The 20,251-nt window shown below is 40.4% G+C and overlaps 1 protein-coding gene across 1 annotated transcript; it reads right to left on the bottom strand.

The window, feature by feature from the left end:
* Positions 1-133: 133 nt before the first annotated feature.
* htra4 (HtrA serine peptidase 4) lies at positions 134-17,831 on the bottom strand. The gene is made up of 10 exons (XM_010876901.5): positions 17,242-17,831; positions 9,221-9,320; positions 8,801-9,005; positions 6,607-6,696; positions 6,347-6,451; positions 6,097-6,129; positions 5,129-5,243; positions 4,939-4,996; positions 1,716-1,811; positions 134-514 (listed from the first exon to the last, which is right to left on the bottom strand). The coding sequence occupies exons 1-10, from the start codon at positions 17,660-17,662 to the stop codon at positions 349-351; spliced, it is 1,389 nt and encodes a 462-aa protein (XP_010875203.2). The 5' UTR covers positions 17,663-17,831; the 3' UTR covers positions 134-348.
* Between the last annotated feature and the right edge of the window lie 2,420 nt (positions 17,832-20,251).

Genomic DNA, 20,251 nt, shown 5'->3' with positions numbered 1-20,251 from the left:
ATTAACATTCCGTCTTTAGGGTCCATTGTGGAAATGCTACACATAGCAATATTGCCATTATTTTGTCTAGCATGGCAAAAACAGATCTCGTTAACTGAAAGAAGGATGACTGTTTATCAGGTGCTTTAGTGATGAAGACTTCCCAAAATAATGTAACGCTTCATGCCGAGGTGTCTTGAAGCTGTGTCACATGTGTGTATGATGTGAAACCCACATTGCAATGTTTTCACCAGTGATCGCCCGTCTGCTTGTGCTCTCATGTCAGCTCCTTGTCACTCATTGTCATAACAGACAATAAGCAGTGGAGCCTGCAAGAGTACCAGTGAGAGGGGAGAGAGAACCAGCCGCTCAGTCGATATCATCAGGGACGACCTCTAACAGGACGTCTTCTTTAGCCCTCCGCACCCCGACCAACAGCCGATTCCCTGACTGGACAGCGTCACTCACTTCCTCTGTGGTCTGGACGGGCTGCCCGTTTATACTGATAATCACATCATGGTTGATCATGCCAGCGCTGCACGGGGGGAACATTACATTTACATCTTAGTCTCTGTCCAGTGAGATAAAACACTGACACCGTTTACTATTGCTTTGTTGTGCAAGCCAGGTTGGCTTATTATTAGACCACACTGCAACATCAAACGATTCAGGAAGACTGTCTGGGAGGACTGGTGCTCGCGGCTTTTGTGTTCAGATGTGAGCCTGGAGCTGTATTAACCATTATGCAAGGTGTGAAAGTGGTTGGCTGCCCCTTTGGGCTCTGGTTGAAAGTAACAGGGCTCTTGGCAAACATAGTGTATTATAAAGGAGTGCCTTTTTGGGTATGCCTCGGACGAGGAAGTACCTGACAGGGCCGCAGCTGGCTGGAGTGTAGTACAGATTTAAATTAAAGGTGCTTCTGATACTATGTCCCTAATCGGGTACTTTCTGTAGCTTCTGAGAAATAACTGATGGTGCAAACGACATGGATAAAGGCAAATATTGGAAACGAGTTTAGTCTATAGGCTTGAGTACTCGGATGGTGACGCAGGTTTGTTTTGGCTCTGTACTCCAGCACACTAGACCTGACTGAATTAATGACAGAGGTTAAAGTGAAGACAGTCTGCTGTGATTTGAGGGTATTTACATCCATAAATCATGAACTGTATAGGAATTACAGAGGTTTTTAATACCCCATTTTAGGGGAGAAAAGGTAATTGGACTAATTAAATATAATCTTAACATTGTCATATTTAGTACATGGTTGCAAATCCTTTGCATTTGATGACTGCCTAAAGTTTGCAATACAGACACAAAGTGGTGGAGACAGTAAAAACAAAACTTGTTTTACTTATGGACAGTAACTCATCGACACAAAACAAGTTGTGTTTCATTATTATTTTTTCTTTACTGCTTAATATTGAGTAGTACTACTGTATGTGTATTATGCTTTTTAGTCTGTATTTTTGAATTACATTGTCTGAATTTAATAACTTGATACTTGATACAAAATATGGAACGTAACTGGTAATTTTAAGATTAATTTCAGTTGTCTGGGAATAACAGTTATGACAATGTTATCCCTTGATTAGGCCTACTATGGGTACATATTTTACCATTGTATTAGCCATTTAAGAAGTCTGAACTTGACTGAGCTTTGATCCTAAACAGTGCCATATTCCCCCAATGTTTAAGTAGAACACCATAAGAGGGTGCTATCTGGAATGCCATTTTACCTGGATGCAGCTGTTCCTGGGAGAACTTCATAAATGTACACTCCTGAGGTCACATCTGGGAAGTCACTCTCCCGCTCCCTCAGTTCTCGGACCAAACTGGCAGGGCGACAGAGGATATTACATCAACACAGTATGACGAGACTTGGAAATCATCATTTAGCCAGTACATTCCAAAGAAAGGCTGTCTGTTTGACTGTAAATGTAACATAGATTGCAGTTTAATCAGGATAGACATTTACAGAGAATAGTAAACATGCCAGCCTAAAGCCTTCTATTTTCTAGTTAGTAACACTTTAAATGAACTTGCCCTAATTACTTTGTGAATAATGCTAACTGACTAACACAATAATATGTATGTAACTATAAATATATCTCTGATATTGTCTCTAACAACTCTAATAATAATAATATGATGATTTAAATAAAAAAATAATAATAATAATAAAGTATTGTTTAGTGTGATAAACAAGGCTTTACATCCTGTTGCTACTGCTTTTCCTGAAGCGACTTCTGAGACTTCTTTCTTCACTGGCAAGACAGATCTTACCTCCAGACCACGACCACTCTGATTTTGCCACATTCTGCTGTTTTTAACCAGTTTGAACCTGTATCTCTTTCACATGTGATAAGACAGTCTCACACATGAAGCCTACTACCTCCAGGACACAGTTCCCTCATGCCTTTTTAAAGAAGTGCTGGACACTATTGGAGTGGTCCAACTCCTTATTAAAAAACCTAATCTTGATTTAACTTTCCTCAATAATTTCCATCCCATTTCAAAATTGGCATTCCTATCAAAAGTTCTAGAGTAAGTAATTGTTTCCCAGCTTTCCTCCTTTTTAAATGAAAATCATATTCTGGATAAATTCCAGACAGGTTTTGGGGCACACCATAGCACTGAATCAGCTATTCTTAAGGTGTTAAATTATGTATTGTTGTTTAGGGACAATGGAAACTGTGCTACTTTAATTATTCTGCTTTTGACATGATTGATAATGCCATCCTTCTAAACAGTCTTAAACTAGAAGTTGGCATTCAGGGTACTGCTCTAAAACTATTTACTTCATATTTGAGAGACAGGACATTTTCTGTTAATATTGGGAACTTCTGCATCAATCACCTGTGGGGTACCTCAAGGCTTTGTCCTAGGCCCTATCTTATTCTCGTTATATATGCTTCCCTTGGGCTCCATCTTTCCGAAATCTAATATCTCTTACCATTGCTATGCTGATGACACTCAGTGGTACCTTCCCCTGAAAATGTATGAAATGAAATCCCTAAAATCACTCTCTGATTGTCTTAGAGATGTTAAATACTGGCAAGCTAAAAACTTTATTCAATTAAATAATACAAAAAGAGAAGTTATAGTATTTGGCTCCACAGATTCCACCAAGGTTATTGTTAATAATGTAGGGCCCCTATCCAACAATGTCCATAGCTATGCAATGGTCTTAATTTTGATAAACAAGTAAATGCTGTTGTCAGAGGCAGCTTTTTCCAGCTCTGGGCCATTGCCATATTGAAACCCATTCTTTCCTTTAAGGATGTAAAGACAGTTATTAATGCGTTAATTTCCTTCCATCTGGACTATTATAACTCTTTGAATATGGGAATCTGTCAGTCTACCTTGTCCCGCCTTCAGCTTGTTCAAAATGAAGCTGCTAGGTTTTTAACTGGTACAAAAAAGAGAGAGAGCATCACTCCTGTACTGGCCTCTCTCCACTGGCTACCTGTTAAATATAGGATTGATTTTAAGGTTATTTTAGTTGTTTTTAATGCCCTACATGGATCAGCACCCTCCTATATGTCAGACCTCCTTAGCCAGCACTCTTCCTCAAGGACCCTTAGGTCGTCCCACAAACTGCTTTTGTGCGTACCACGGTCACGTCTGAAGTATAAAGGAGATCGTGTCTTTTCTGTTGCTGCTCCAATGTTGTGGAACAGCCTACCTTTATACTGTATATAAGGTCCTCTACTAGTAGCAACATTTTTAAATCCCACCTTAAGACCTATCTTTTTTCTTTAGCATTTGAGTCTGCAAATGGTTAGGAAGTTCTGTTTATGTTTGTCACGTCCTATAAATATGTTTAGTTGGCTATATGTTTTGACTGTACAGCACTTAGGTCGACATAAGTTGTTTTTAAATGTGCTTTATAGATACATTGGTCTTTGACTTAACTAACAGAGTAATAACTAGTAAAAATATAGTATATCTGGTAATATGGTTGCCGCAGAATCAGTCATTACATTCATTTTCATTTGATGCATTGTATGGTCCACAGAAAGGTCATGACCACACGGTCATCCATTGTTCTATAAATAATCTTCTGGCCGGTGGAGAGCAGGTGGGCAATATGGGCCTATAATGACCATCTGAACAGTTTCAGTGGCGTCGGTCCCACAGAGACTAACAAGACAATGCTCACCACGTGAAGACACCTCCAAATTGTTAACTAAATAACAGCACTCATTTGCTATATGGGATATTCTATCCCAACTCTGATACTGAAAAGGTACTGTCCTTAAATAGGCACTTTCTGTAGCTTCAGAGAAATAGCTGAGGGCATGGAGGACAAGGATAAAGAAAACAGTTGAGAGATAAGAGCTGGCTCCCTGTCCATCTTTGATTACATCTTTTGGTAAGAATTGAATGTCCTTCCTTAAAAAGGAATCCCACAATGTTTTTCAATAAATATCTTTGATTAAAACATAAATAATTAAATAACCTACATTATGTTACTTTTGTTGTTGCTTTCACACCATGTTTCTCTCCAATTTCATGATATCCAATTAGTGATTAAGTCCCTGCTTCACCGCAGTGACTCCTGGCGGACAGGGGACAGTGGATGTGTCTTCTGAACATTACCAACTGCCAGATATGGTAGATCATCTAAATAAGTGTATAATGTAATTTTGGGAAGTCTCACTCTCAGGCCTCTAGCTTTCAAGATAACACATGCTACGTTAGAGAGATAGGCCCCCCAACCAATCTTTTTTGGTGCTTCGTCTAAATAAAAATTCCAGCAAAATTTCTAGGCGAATATGTTCCCATTTTGTATGTGCCCTTTTATAGTAAAATGTTGAGACCTGCCTGGTATTATATTTGGTCACATTTGGTATAAGTTTTTAACAGGTGACTTTCGCATCAATACAAACATACATGGCACCACAGTAGGGCTCATATATCTGCAGTGACGTTAATGAAGTGATCACATTTACTCACTGAGGCGAGAGCTGAAGCATCCGGACACCCATGTATTTCTTTTTTGCCAGTGTCTTTCCTTAAAAAATTCAGAAATCTTATAAAATGACCGTTTCATATATGCCAGCAATTAAAACCAAAAAAATAAGTCGCCAAATCTGAATCAGATGGTATAATTAGTGAAACTGGTAAGGAATGAAGCTATGCAAACCCTTGATCTGTCTGTCATAGGAATCAGCGAGGAACTGGCGTATTCTGTCAGCCGGAATGGCAAAGGATATTCCTGCTGTGACCTTCAGAGTATTTATGCCGATGACTTCTCCATCCTTGAAACACAAAACCACATTTAACGTTTCAGATTGTGAATATAAAACTGTATTTCGCACTAAGGAAATATGCATCTGCTACATCCATATGTATTTTTGTGAAAGTTGCCTTGAAAATGGCAGTGAACATTTATTTTATAATGTTCCGAACATTTTCTGCTGTGTCCTTTCCTGTTCGGTTGTCTTTATGATGCTAAGCACGGTAATTCTTATTGAGTGAAGGAACACATCCCACTTTCTGTGGCACCCTGGGAGAGTGGGGTCAAGCCAGGGGATCACCGGTGTTTTATGGCGACCCTGGAACAATTAGCGTTAACTGTCATGACTAAATTCAGCCAGCAGAGTTTTCACCTTGATGGTTCAGGATTCAGTCAAACAAACTTTTGATTACCAAGCAGATGCTCTGATTAAAAATAAGGACTGCTTTATGTATTTACGTGTATTAACAAAGGTAAATGTGCATGTTTTCTTATTTCTTTCCATATATGCATTGTACAAAGTACGTAGTCATTTTTATATTCTACCAGGACTGAAAAAAGTATAATATTAGAGCCAAACAAGGCTTTGTTTCGGCTTAGACATCAGTAAGCAGACATAAGTTATCACTATTACAGGGGTCTGCCAATAATCAAATAATGTTTCCCATGACGGACTTTAAAACAACAGATGCTGTAGTAAAACACAGAATGGGGACCTTGAGCCTGAAGCCCATATACAGAAAAAAAGATTATGACCTTGCAGATCTCTTTCCTAAATGAAAAATCGAAAGATACACAGCCTGCCTGCATTACAAATGTGCTGATTACATATTATAATCCTGTCACATTCAATATGAAACAGTAAATCCCCTTACCAAGTTAACAAGTGGTCCCCCTGAGTTGCCATACTGTCAAAGCAAAGACAATAAACAAACGTTATTGGCAATTGGATTGCATTGCATTGTTTAATCCCAAAGGCACACAAACAGAAAATATACACTACACGTAAAGAGATGCAAAATAATGCTCCAAACACCGAAGCTTGGTGGCATTCTAAACGGTTCCCTATGCAATGTGCCGTTCAAAAGCAGTGAACCAATTCGGTGCTATTTGACTACAACTCACGTTGATAATAGCGTCCGTCTGGATGTACTCCATGTCAGGATCCCTGAGTCCCAGCTCCAGGCCATTCCTATGGGCTGTGCTGATAATGCCTGTGGTCACAGTGTTCTGCAGGGGTCGGAAAATGAACAAAATGGCTCAATTCCGTCTTATATCCAAATGAGTTCTAGCTTTTCTCGTGTTTTCACGGGATCTGTTCGTGGTTCCAATTATCATTTGGCTTGTTTATGAGCATAAAATCTGTGCGTGTTCTCTGCCTTTACCTGTAGGGAGAAGGGGCTACCAACTGCCACCACAAACTCCCCTGGACGCAGGTCAGACGAGTGGCCCAGCAGAAGCACTGGCAGTAGACTCTGCCAGACAAAATCATAAAAATCACAACATGTACACTGTTTTATGCTTTTTCTAGGGGGGGGGGATTAGTCATACATATGGAAATATCCTAGTGTTATGGATGTCCTAGCAACATGACAAGTGCCCAGCATGTTTGTAGATTTCCTGTGTTCTAGCCATGTTACTGGAATATCAATATCCGTTCTGGTTATCCATTAATTATGTGATGATATCGTAGCGTGGGTTACCTTCAATATTACCCTCCTAAAACCTTAAGTACTGATTTCTTGCACCTCAGAAATGCTTTGGATTTTCTGTAAGCCTTGTCTCTGCCAAAACTGCCCATAACGACAATGGTCTAGGCTTCTGTTCTGCAAAATCACCATAGACTGCATAGATAAGTCAAATAAGAAAACACTAAAAAGAAATTTTCGCTGTCACATTTGTTCCAAAAATGAATTGTGTTTTCCCATCACTCAGCGGAAGATATTGGGCCAATGTTAGCCATGTTTTTGGATGATGAAAACAACAGTCTGCCATTTTAAAAGCTGTTACCAGTTCTGTTACAGGTCAATGGTGGAGCAAAGGCTTATCTCCTGTTTCTGTATTGGGAGGAAGTTGTATGTAAAAGTGCGGTACACACCGTGGACAGGACGCGGGTATGTTTTTCTGGGTCAGTGGTGTTGAGGGTGCCTCCGGAAGATGTCCCAATAGGTCGTGGGTTGAATACCATATTTGCCATGTCGGAGATTAACCGTGTTTACAATAAAGAGGTTAGTGACTGACGCATTGCTAGATCTGTGTATTATCAGGACCTCCTATTGTACATAGTGAGGACCTATGCACCTAATGGGTCAGAACATTGAAAAATATTTTCAACCGCTCTTTTAATATATTGCCCCTATGAACAAAAGAGACCCTCTAGCACTAAATCATCAGTAAATCCAACAAGGCGCTCTGACTTTAATCTTCACATCCTGTCTTAGACTGTCTTTGCTTGCCTTCACTTGTTCTGGGCTGAAGTATTTTTATTGCTGGAATCTTGACATTTACAGTTTATTGCCCTTCGAGCCCTCCCATCCCAGCCTCACTTTGCCGGCAACTTATGGGATCTGCTGCAGCACATTAAGGCTTACCATGTACACTCACAAACCCGTTCAATCAAATCTCGTTCTGCATTCCTCTCGGTTTCTACACTGCATTATGCAGTGATGAGCTGGATAGAAATTATCAGTGGTCTTGCGTGCTTGATATGGCCTGGGCCTGGATGCGGTATAAGTGGACTGTGTTTTGCCCACGGATCCATAATTCCACACGAAAGGAGCTGTTTACGCCAACGCCTGCCGTTGTGGTGACAGATGTTTTACAACTTGTGAAAAAGGAAGTCAGAGAGGTCTGATGCTGGAAAGCTCAGGACCATCAGCCTCTAGAGGAAAAACCTGATGACAAATTGACCATGTCAACGAGTGGAATCTAATTTTAGTCAGTCGAAAGGCCCCCGCTTGACTTACATGACCTAGAAAATCTGGCAGATTGTCTCTGTGGGATTAATATCATTCCCGGACTCTTCTGGTGGAACTTGGACTGGTGCAGTAGGCATTGGCTTAATCGGCTTAGTCGAACGAACCAATTATCTCCTACGCCACCTTCCCCCGTCTGTCTTGTGCATCCAAGAACCTACAGCATAGCTGAGCTGTCTTAATACTACTAGCTCATCTTATCTTTTGTAATGTAGAGGCTGGCCCTGGCTAGACGGGCTGTAATGGACAAGTGTTTTTTTTCATTATCAAACACAAACACTGCTCCATTTGGAGTCACACCATGCAGTATTTTCCTCAGCTAAAATCTGGGGGAAAATACTTTACTATGGTCAGTGTGAATGATTTGTTCACTTCCACCGAGGCCAATGTTAGATGGTTGTTGTGCCCAGAATCTACGCACTTTGTGCAATAGCCTGAGGATGATATACCCCCTACCCTTTTTATGTTAGTCACTGATGAAGCCATCAGGCGAGTGGAGAAGGACAGAATATGGTATAAATATGATTACTCTGTCTGGGATGAGACAGTGGATCTTTGGAAAAACCTTATTTTAAGGTAGAGAAGGAAAAAGACGAGGACTCACATCCGACTCAATTTTGATCAGTGCAATGTCCAGCTTTGTGTCCACATCCTTGATGGAGGCATCATATTTAATGCCACTTTTCAACTCCACTTTGATTCTCTGCTTGTTGGTGAGGACGTGGGCATTCGTGACAATCCAGCCATCCTCTGACACGATGAACCCTGAACCACTAGACACGGGAACCTCCTGGTTTGAAAATGGCAACCTGGATAAAAAGACACCACCAAATGAAGTTCCTATCATCATAGGGGAATTCAAAGTGAATCAGTTGGTTAAAAACATCCATTCAACAAAATACAGATTGAGATGAAAAAGTATCTATTACGGTTGTTCTAGGGGCCAACTTCAATGTAGAACGACTGTATTTTACTTACTGACAGAAAGAGTAAAAGGTTTTAATTTTGTACTTGGTTTTTCTACCTCTTGAAAAGCTCTAGGTGCACAACCGCTGGGGCTATCTTTTCCACCACATCAGCAATGAAGTTGAATTTGTAGCGGACACTTCCTGGTTTCTGGGAACCTGGGGAAACCAAATAAAGAGGGAGTGAAAGGAAGATTTAGTAATGTACAAGCATCCATTGAAATTCATTTGTACATAGAAAAAACATGACTATGTTGAAGTTGTACATATTTACACATTTCCTGGGATATTGTATGTGGATATATATACAGTGTATGTGTTCATTCACACTTCATCATGTGATTCATCTCCCTTTATTAACTCAAAAAAGTATTAACTATGCGTCATGAAACTATTGCACTCAAAAGGGCCAAAATGTATTTTCATCTGCCCACGTCTAAAATGCAAGTGCAAAAACCTTTCAGTCCTATAACCTTTCAGGGGCCCCAGTCACAATTTGATTAGGGGTAAGGATGTGACAAATGGACAGGCCTGGAAGGCCTGGCTTGCAACGCCGTTCCAATTCATCTCAAAGGTGTTCAATGGGGTTGAGATCAGAACTCTGTTCAGGCCACTCAAGTTCCACATTATCCTTCCTCCACCAAACTTTACAGTATTCTGGTAGGTAGCATCCTCCTGGCATCCGCCACACAGATTCGTCCATTAGACTGCCAGAGAGTGAAGCATGATTCATCACTTCAGAGAACACGATTCCACTGCTCCACAGTCCAGTGGCGGCGTGCTTTACACCACTCCAGCCGACACTTGGCACTGAGCAAGTTGATGTGAGGCTTGCGTTACAGCTGCTCGGCCATGGAAACCAATTTTGTGAAGCTCCCGACGCGCAGTTCTAGTGCTGATGTTGCTTCCAGAGGCAGTTTGGAACTCTGTGGTGAGTGATGCAACCGAGTGCAGAAGCGACACACTTCAGCACTTGGCGGCCCCACTCTGTGAGGTTGCTTGGTCCAACACTTCATAGCTTGGTTTACCACTTCGTGGTCTACCACTTAACAATTATAGCACTTACAGTTGACTGGGGCAGAAATCTCATGAACTGTCTTGTGACAGGTGCATATTGCTGACAGTTTAATAAAATCTAGCCCACAGCCAGGCGATGTCCATAGACCAACACTGGCAGAATGGCCCATACTGAAGAGCTCAGTGACTTTCAATGCGGAACCATCATAGGATTCCACCCACAAGTCAGTTCATAAAACATCTGTCATGCTAGTCGAGCTGCCCTGGTAAGCGCTGTTATTTTAAAGATGAAATATGCCATCATGCTTAAAGGAAGATCCATACAGGAATGTCTAGGTCATTGTGCAAGACCTTGACAGGCCTGAACATAGATGTCAAGCTAATTGACACCTTTGGAATGAATTGAAATGGCGAATGTGAGCCAGACTTCATCACCCAACAGTGCCCAACATCACACATTTTCCTGTTGCTGAATGCAACGCTCCAACATCGACTGCTTTGGTTCACACACTTCAAACATTGCAATTCCCAGCAATGCAAAGGAATGGAATTGTGCCAATATCCCCCGTGGCTAAAATCATGCTATTCCCAGACTTCAACAAGATCAGCAGACTTCGCAATCTCCTCTCATCTTCTGATCACAACTGAAGTCGTGTTATTGTTAACAGGCAGGATTATACACTGTGCCCCTTTAATGGCCATCTAATGTGAAGACTCACAGTATGTTATGTAAAAATGACACAGTCAGGTGGTGCAACACAGATTTGTCATATAATGTAAAAATGACAGTCATGTGGTGCAACACAGATTTGTCTTGTTATATTATGTAAAAATGATACAGTCAGGTGGTGCAACACAGATTTGTCTTGTCATATTATGTAAAAATGACGCAGTCAGGTGGTGCAACACAGATTTGTCTTGTCATATTATGTAAAAATGACGCAGTCAGGTGGTGCAACACAGATTTGTCTTGTCATATTATGTAAAAATGACGCAGTCAGGTGGTGCAACACAGATTTGTCTTGTCATATAATGTAAAAATGACACAGTCAGGTGGTGCACAGATTTGTTGTGTCATGTTACAGTGGGACCCCCAGACATTTCAAAATGTTGTCGTAGCCCTGAACTAGCTCAGTCAAGGATTCATCTATCTAGTCAAGGGTGTGATGAATAGTTGGCAAGTTGATTCAGGTGTGCTCGCTCTGGAATAGTTCATATACATGGAATGGCTTGTTTGTCATATTATAGAATTTAGTTCTGTAACGTTGAGGATTTTAAAATAATCTCATTAAAATATCAGGAAAGAGTTTCTAGCTGTTTTCACTGTTTGCTGTGAATGCCTTCTGGGATAAATATCAACAAATGAGTTCATGTTAGTAAAATAAAAAGTTGTTATTAAATCTGCAACAAATCATTTCAGAACAGAATCTGCATATTCTAATACAACGACTTAATATTTTCAAGATCAAATTACTTCATTTGTGTCATTCTATCATGCATTGGGGAAATATGTTTTGTGTGTCAGTGTGCACGATTTACTTTCATAGCACAGTGACTGGCAGCATGTTTCCTACACAGGCTTTAGCCACGAGGGAGAAGGCCTGCCCAGGCAAGTTCAGAGGGCTTCATCCCCAAAGAATGATCTAACAAAATGACTACATAATTCTCTAATCATTCAACGTGTTGCAGTACGTATTACATACAGTATGTAGTAGAAATGTGGGTATAATAACTTACACCACCATTTATTTTCATGCAGTTCTGACGTCTTGTGCAATGTTTGCTGAAATCAAATTAGAAAATATTGATAAAGAACTGGTTACTAATAATCGTAGATAATGAAATAACTTAAACATAAAAAAAATTCAATCCATTGCTGTTACACCAAATAACTTTTTTCATAAAAGCTTTCTGGTGTGCAGTTAAATGCCTGAATTACATTCTTGAACACAACACTAGTGAAAGCATAACGTTTTTTATTTGGTAAATTTAAAGAATCTCATCAATATAGGTCTAGGCCCTATCTGAACCAGCCATATAGGTATGAGAATTCAGAGCTTTGGGGTTAGAGGTCTTCAACCCTATCAGGGATTTCCAGCCATTCTATGTATTTAATCTATTTCAGAGCTAGATCACCTTATTAGACTTGTCAGCTAATCATCAAACCCTTTATTAGTGAATCAGGTGAGCCTGTTCCGCACTAAAACAAAAGTGTCTGAGTAGAGGGTTAACTCCCTAGGGTACAGTATATCCTTATGAACACAATCACACGGCTGTGCATGTACGTGCAATTCGAGGACACATTTAAGGCAGGTAATGTCAAGATTTTCATTTAATTTAACGTCAGTGCTGCAGACCTGAAATGCTTGAATGTTCACTACCAAAGCACATAGTTCAGACTTGCATGTCTGGGCTGCAGACCCCTTTGGCCCCCATTCTGCTACCTGTCGGCTGGGATGGCTTGTCAGATTGGCTTTCATGGCCCCAAGGCAAGTCATAGCCTAAATGCCCGTCTGATTGTATGACAGCAGGCGGATCCACGTTTATAGGATACTTAGCTCTCATTTTCTACTTTAAGGTTATTTATGACCCTCTGTTCAGGCAAACCTTTTGCACAGCAGAACTATTCCCCTACGGTATGTTTTCCCGATAGAGGGCTGGGCATGTGTTCTCACATGTACTGTAGGCACGTAGCTTTCACATATACAGCTCCGGAAGAAATGAAGAGACCACTGCACCTTTTTATTTCATTTCCAAAAAAGTCAAAAAGGAAGGTTTTGAGTGAGGAACAGAAGGGTTAAAATTTCTATAGCTCCTTTGCACTACACGTTTTCTTTAATGCATTCAGATACAGGTTTTTGACGTGTTCTTTGAATTGCAGCACAACTCTGCCAAAACATCCTTAAACATACTGCACATTTGAGCAGGTAAAAGTACTCCTATTCGCAATGATATATTATTTTCTTTGCTTTTGCCTGATATAGGGTTGCTTCACACCTACAAAATTTTTGCCTTGTGGCAGGGCACATTATCCTGCTGAAAGTGGCCAATGCCATCAGGGAGAACCGTTGTCATGAAAGGGTGTACATGGTCTGCAACAATGCTCAGGTAGGGTGGTGAAGAAACATCCACATAAATGGCAGAACCCAAGGTTTCCCAGCAGAACATTGCCCAAAGCATCACACTGCCCCCGCCTTCTTGCCTTCTTTCCATAGTGCATCCAGGTGCCATGTGTTCTCCAGTTAAGCGACCCACACACACCCGGCCATCCATGTGATGTAAAATAAAACATCAGACCAGGCCACCTTCTTCCATTGATCCGTGGTCCAGTTCTGATCCTCACCTGCCCGTGGTAGGTGCTTTCGGCAGTGGACAGGGCTCAGCATGGGCACCCTGACTGGTCTGCATCTACGCAGCCCAATACATAACAAACTGCAATGCACTGTGGTTCCTGACACCATTCTATCAGTACCAGCATTAACTTTTTAAGCAATTTGAGGTACAGTAGCTCCTCTGTTGGATCGGATCACATGGGCCAGCCTTCGCTCCCCATGTGCATCATTGAGCCTTGGCCATCCATGACCCTGTCGCCGGTTCACTGCTTTTCCTTCCTTGGACCACTTTTGATAGGTACTGACCACTGCAGACTGGGAACACCCCACAAGGGCTGCAGTTTTGGAGATGCTCCGACCAAGTCGTCTAGCCATCACAATTTGGCCCTTGTCAAAGTCTCTCAGATCCTTACGCTTGCCCATTTATCCTGTTTCTAACACATACACTTTGAGGACATAAAGTTCACTTGCTGCCTAATATATCCCACCCACTGACAGGTGCCATGATAATGAGATGATCAGTGTTATTCACCTATCAGTGGTCATGGGTGATTGGTGTATGTAGATACACGCATAAAAGTAAAACAATAAAAAAACACTGGATATACTGTATGAGACAAATGCGTGTACAAACCCTGCAAAATACTGGGTGCGATGTGCACATCTTACAAATAAAGAGTTTCAGATAACATGCACTTTGGATGGATTCCTTTAGGTATTATTTTGGAAAAGTATACCAACAATGCCTTGCGGCCTGGTATGTGATGAGGCAGATTGGTTTAGCACAGTCTGGGGTTAGTGGGGTTGGTGTCGGATGGAGTTTGCTTGCCTGATTGCTACTAGAGGCTTCTTGTGGTTGGTCGCCTACCAGCTAAATACTGGTTGATGGCTGGTGAATGAGAAGCGCGTAGGTGCTGCATAATACGTGCTAGTTTCAACTCTCCTGAGCATGCTGAGAGTTGCTACGATCAGGCAAGGCCATAAACGCAAATAGGATTTTATAAAATTGGGAGGAAAGGAATTAAAGGCCAATCCTAGAATTGCATTGCTGAATGTGCCATCCAGCCCTGACCTATGCCAGCCTATATTTATCAGGCACAAAGAGTGTTGTATATGACTAATATACCGCGGCTAAGAGCTGTTTTATGTACAATGCGTCGCCGAGTGCCTGGAAACAATGCTTGGCCATGGTGAATCACAAACCCCTGAGATGCCTTATTGCTATTATAAAGCAGTTACAATTTGAGGTCTCACATACCACAGCTTTCAATCAATCAACATTCAGGTTTAAAAAAAAAAAAAACGGTTTCAAATAACTTACACTCCTATATGTTAGGCTCCTAATAAACATGAACCCACAGACGTAAAGCGTTTCAGCACATTCGGCACAGCTACTTTTATCAAGCTGTCTGTATTACTAAGAAACCCTAAGAAGACGTGGTGAAGTAATGTGTCAACACCTCCCTTGTCTGCAGTGCACACCTACATCTGAGAATGTCTCTGACATCTGAGATCAGGAACGTTGGTCTGGGATCAGGTCCCCGCTAGCCATGTAATCACTATTGCTGAAAGGCAAAACTTAACCTAGGTCAGCACTACACAGACACTTTAGGAACACAGGACCTGTTATTTAACGGTGTCAAATGTTGAATGTTACAGCACAAAGTTGCACCGGTCTTAAACATCGCTCTGTCTCCCATGTGTGTCATGCAGTGTAATCTCTAATATTGTCCTCCCTTGGACTGCTCTCATAACCCCTCAACATGCTCCAAGCCTCTGATAGGCTACTTGCTCATTCAGGTGATTACTCAGCATAATCACCTCAATCTTGTGCCAGTCCGTTAAACATTATGTGACACCCTTTGAAGCGCACAGTAATTGGAAGCCATGTGGTTTACACGCCTGCTTTTTCTCCAAAACCAGGAGGGGATCTAATGCATGATGGATTTCTTATTCACATTCTACTGTGCTATAGCAACAATATTTAACCACTTGTTATGAGTAATGGGCTTTTACTGATGGATGGACACAGATTTCTGTACAGGCACAACAACTTTAGAAAATAATAATAATAATGACACCATCATTTCTACCACCAACTGGGTTGAGCAGTTAAAAGACATATGCTGTGGAAGTCCTGCCAAGAAAAGGCCTAGCACCCCCAAGAAACAAAATAATTTCCTACATTTTCAATATATTTTAATAGTTTGCATTTCAATATAACTCACAAAAACAACCTCAACAAGCCACTTGTAAACTGTAAACTAAATTACTGCATTACGCAATCCTCGTAATGGGAATAAAATACACTAAATGTAATTCTTATTTTCATACTAGTTACTCATAAAACGTAGTAGAATACATGAAAACAACATATGTTTATCCCATAACTGAATTTAGAAATATTGCAAATGGCCCAATTGGCAGCAGGCTATTTTTTTTTTGTAAAAGATAAAAGTATAAAAGATATCACATATTTGTAGGTAAACACTATTCCATACTGGTCGTCTCCTTTCAAACAGCATTTCTAGCTTACAAGTCGTCAAATAAAATTCTCAAATACACTTTAGTGGGGACACAAACAGACACAACATATGCCTACACTCACCCAGTGAGTCCACTATTACCAGTGCTGTGACTGTGTAAAATTGACACAACGAATGTTTGATCCCACCATTACACGGTCTATGAAGTGGGACACCGAGACCCGTAACCTGGTCTCGGTGTCCCATGCACACATGACAGGCACTATCCCACAGCACAGCAAGGGAGGTACTGTGGTTAGTTAATGTTAGCCATGATAACGCTAATGTGGACAACAATGTGTTTCCTGTCATCAGTGGAGGAATGGACAGTGTTTTCTAGCTAGAATCCCTACCAGTGCCTGAATGGATAGGGATGTTTTTAACAGATATTCTTCTCAGTTCCTAAAATTCCTACATTTCTACCAAATAAACCTACTGGGCCTGCATGATATTTTTCCAACAGGCAAGTCAAGCTATTGGGATATATGCTAGGGACATATCATATTCATATTAACCATCTAATGTTTTAATAGTAATATGCATAAAGGACAAAAGCAAACTACTCAATGTATGTTTTACTTGCTCGTTCCTACACAAGCATGCAAAAAAGATAGTTCAATATAAAACTAGAGCAGGAATAATGTGGACACTAGTTGAACCAAGCAATAGGTGGAGTCATCTAGCATGTGTTGGTTTATGGGAATCAGTAGGATCGAAGATTAGGGTCAAAGTGCAGAGTCTGGTATGCTAAACAAAGATGGGTGTTTTGATTGCAGTTCTACATTGTAATACATTTCAATGCATATAGCCTAGCATTGTTCAGGAAAAATACACATTAAATACTCATACAACCCAAAGTCAACTACTATTCTGAGGACAAGAATGTTGGGGTAGTAATGTTTAAATAATTTATATGCAAAATTTATATTTAATTAAACAAGTATAATAAAATGTATGAGAAAGATTTGTACATATCCTATCCTCTGATCAAAAGAGATCATTGGAAACCATAATGTTATGGCATGTTTTGTTAGGCCTACAGCATAATAACAAAGCCACGCAAATGACCTATAACAATTAGGAAAACATCATCAAATATCTTGATAACAATAGCCTACTTTGAATGAATGAACAGTAGCCTACTTTGAATGAATGACTAGGAGTAGGCTATGGAATGTGTGTGTCTTTAACCAACTGGATACTCACCCGAATCACAGTGGCCTTTCTGAATCAAGAGGACCGAGGGATTTTTACTGAGTTCAGCTCTTTTGTTTTCGGCTCTCAAGCGGCATATACTGGGGTATGTCCTTCCATCACTCCCGCACACAGGCTCTGCAAGAGTGCAAACGCAGGAACCGCGAACTCCTCGCTTTCCCGCTGGATATGCGCATGACATTCCATCGCCACAAACACCGAGTCCACGCTCCCCACAAAGGTCACCTTCTCCAGAAGCACACACCGCGCAGCATCCGCAGCTGTCCTTCACAACACCATAGTAACATCGCGATTCAGGATCTGGAGGACAGCGAGAGGCATCACAGATCTCCGGACACGTAGTTTGTCTCTTTCTAAGTAACCGCGCATGAACAGCTGAGGCGATTAGAACGCAAACCACAAACTTTATCATGGTTAAAAAACGTTGATCACCTATTGTAAAATGTACACAAAAGTTGTAATCAGTCTTAATGCCCTTGCTGTGTATAGGCCTGTCAATCACGTTACCTATCGAATTTAGTTTGAAAGAAATTTTACTAAGAACATTCAGAATACACAGCTTCCAGTTGGTCTATCTTGCAGTTCAGTCTGAATGTCATTGTAACTGGGTTTCCAGTAACAGCCTGCTGGTAGATTTTTTAAGACACCTGTGCAAGCTATAAGAAATCACCTACAACTGCCTGACTTAAAGTACAGAACCGCTTGGAAAAAGCACCCTTTTCCAGAACAGCTGTATCCTTCGTTAATGATGGTGTGTGACTGCCTTCTATTACTTTTTTATTCAGTTGATTTTTGTGGATCATTGGGTTGAATGTACAAAAATAATAAGGTTATTTATTAACTTTTCAAAGATGGCAGCAAACTAGTTAAACCAGGTCAAACTTAAGTAGCCAAAAGATGCGCAAAGAAATGTCATAAACAGAGCTAAAGTAATTCGTATGCCAGATAGGTATGTTTGTTCTACAACCACGTTTCCAAAAAAGTTGGGACGCTGCGTAAAATGTAAAAAAAACAAAAACAGAATGCAGTGATGTGCCAATCATTTAAACCTTATATTCAATAGAAAATTGTACAAAGACAACACATCAAATTTTCAAACTGAGAAATGTTATGTTTTACTTTTCCGTTAAGAATAGGATAACAACTCTTTAGTTCTTCACTTGAAGTTGAAACACTACTCTTCCTCGTCCCCCATTGAGTTAAAGATTCAGTCTGGAACTTTTGAGTGTTTTGAGTCTTTTTTCCACCAGCTTTGCAGATCCGGACACAACTCTTTTAGAACCCTCTCATTTTTGGTTGGATGTGAAATAATCTATATAAGTAGAATCTATATAATAACAAAACTATGAAAAGTCAAGTTTAAAAGCAACTGACATATAGCACACAAGCACTTTGAGAGCACACAATTCTTAGGGAACCGTTTTGTCTGGACAGTGTCTTTTTAACAATCAATGGCCAAAAATCAAGGAAAACATCTTTCAATAGAGATATTTTTTATTTATGAAAACCTTTGGAATATTTAAACCAATATTGTCTCAGGTGTAGACGTCAAATTTTATATGTCAATCTGAGACAGCTGAATATCTATATGTTACGTTACATTGGGGTACATACTATTACTAGTAAAACCTATTAAATGTTACAACTTGGCAAAAATGTATTGTTCTTAGAAATGCTACTAAAACAAATCATATCATATGAGTTTACAACAACATATGATATGTTACAAATTGGATTTAGGGCAAGGTTTAATGTTAGGCCACACTGGTAAGGTTAAGATTGGGGTAAGATTACAAAACAATGACACAATGTTCACCTCTCCATGGATTCAAACTTGCAACCACTGTAGTCTGGGTCTCTGGCATTTCTGTTCACCCAAAACACCCTAGCAAACAACTATTTCCCTGTAAATGCACTGAACATGCACCAAGTGGCTGGCCTAAATGTATCATACAAATGGAGAGTTACAGATTTACTAAAACCACTTCGTGGTCTCTGAGACCAACCTGTAATAATCCCCGCTGGTTATGTTAGTGTTCTCTGGGCGAATCTAGGACTAGGGGCATGCAACTGGCAAAATCTCCTTCAAAGAGGGACTGAGAATTAATAAGGTACTAGCTCAAATACAATTTCTTAAGTGGTCCCTGGTTAACATTACTCCGTTCCTCTACAAGGAGTGCTTGTGGCCCCTGCGGCAGGTCTACAAGCACACACACCTTTTTCAGTGTTCTGTCATTTTGTTACTAATTTATCTTTTCATTCATGCAACACTATTATGATAGACATGCTCTACCTGTCTGTGGAGCTTTTAAGTTGGTTTCAACTAATGAATATCTTGTTGAGGCAGTGGTTTTGCCTGGGGGGCATTTAAGACATTTCTACCAGAGATGTTCAGCAGGACGCACCTTTTTTGAAACATTCAAACATTCAGCATGCTACTCAGAACAAACACCTCTGCTCCATTTATGGCATTTCTATCTGTTCCACTGCCCCCTGGGTTTACTGTTTTTTCACTGCAGCCAACAATGTCTGCTAAATGTCCTATAAAGTTGTGCTCAATAGTTTGCATACCTTTGGAGAATTGGTAATATATGTATAATTTGTAAAGAAAACATGAGTTAGCAGGCAAAACATGTATTTTATTTCTTATGGGATTCAAATTCGACTCTGTAGGCCATAACAGAATGGCACAATCATAAAACAAAACATGGCGACAAAGAAAAAAATGAACTGACCCCTGTTCAAAAGTCTGCATACCCTTATTTATTAATACTGTGTATTGCCCCCTTTTGCATCAATGACAGCAATAATTGTCTATGAGGCCCAGGATTCTTGCAGGAGGTATAGCTGCCCATTCGTCTTGGCAATATGCCTCCAGGTCATGCAAAATCTTTGGTCGTCTTGCATGAACTGCACGTTTGCATGAATCCCCAGAGTGGCTCAATGATATTAAGTTCAGGAGACTGTGATGGCCACTCCAGAACCTTCACCTTTTTCTACT

This window comes from Esox lucius, chromosome 13, assembly GCF_011004845.1.
Source record: "Esox lucius isolate fEsoLuc1 chromosome 13, fEsoLuc1.pri, whole genome shotgun sequence".
Classification (NCBI taxonomy): Eukaryota; Metazoa; Chordata; class Actinopteri; order Esociformes; family Esocidae; genus Esox; species Esox lucius.
The sequence above is the reverse complement of the archived record's forward strand: the minus strand, read 5'-3'. Positions and strand labels throughout refer to the sequence as shown.

Coding starts and splice junctions, on each gene's coding strand:
- htra4 (XM_010876901.5), bottom strand. CDS start 17,662: ATGATAAAGTTTGTGGTTTGCGTTCTAATCGCCTCAGCTGTTCATGCG. Junction 6,130..6,346: donor AGACGGACGCTATTATCAAC/GTGAGTTGTAGT, acceptor TTGCTTTGACAG/TATGGCAACTCAGGGGGACC. Junction 515..1,715: donor CCAGGAACAGCTGCATCCAG/GTAAAATGGCAT, acceptor CCCCCCGTGCAG/CGCTGGCATGATCAACCATG.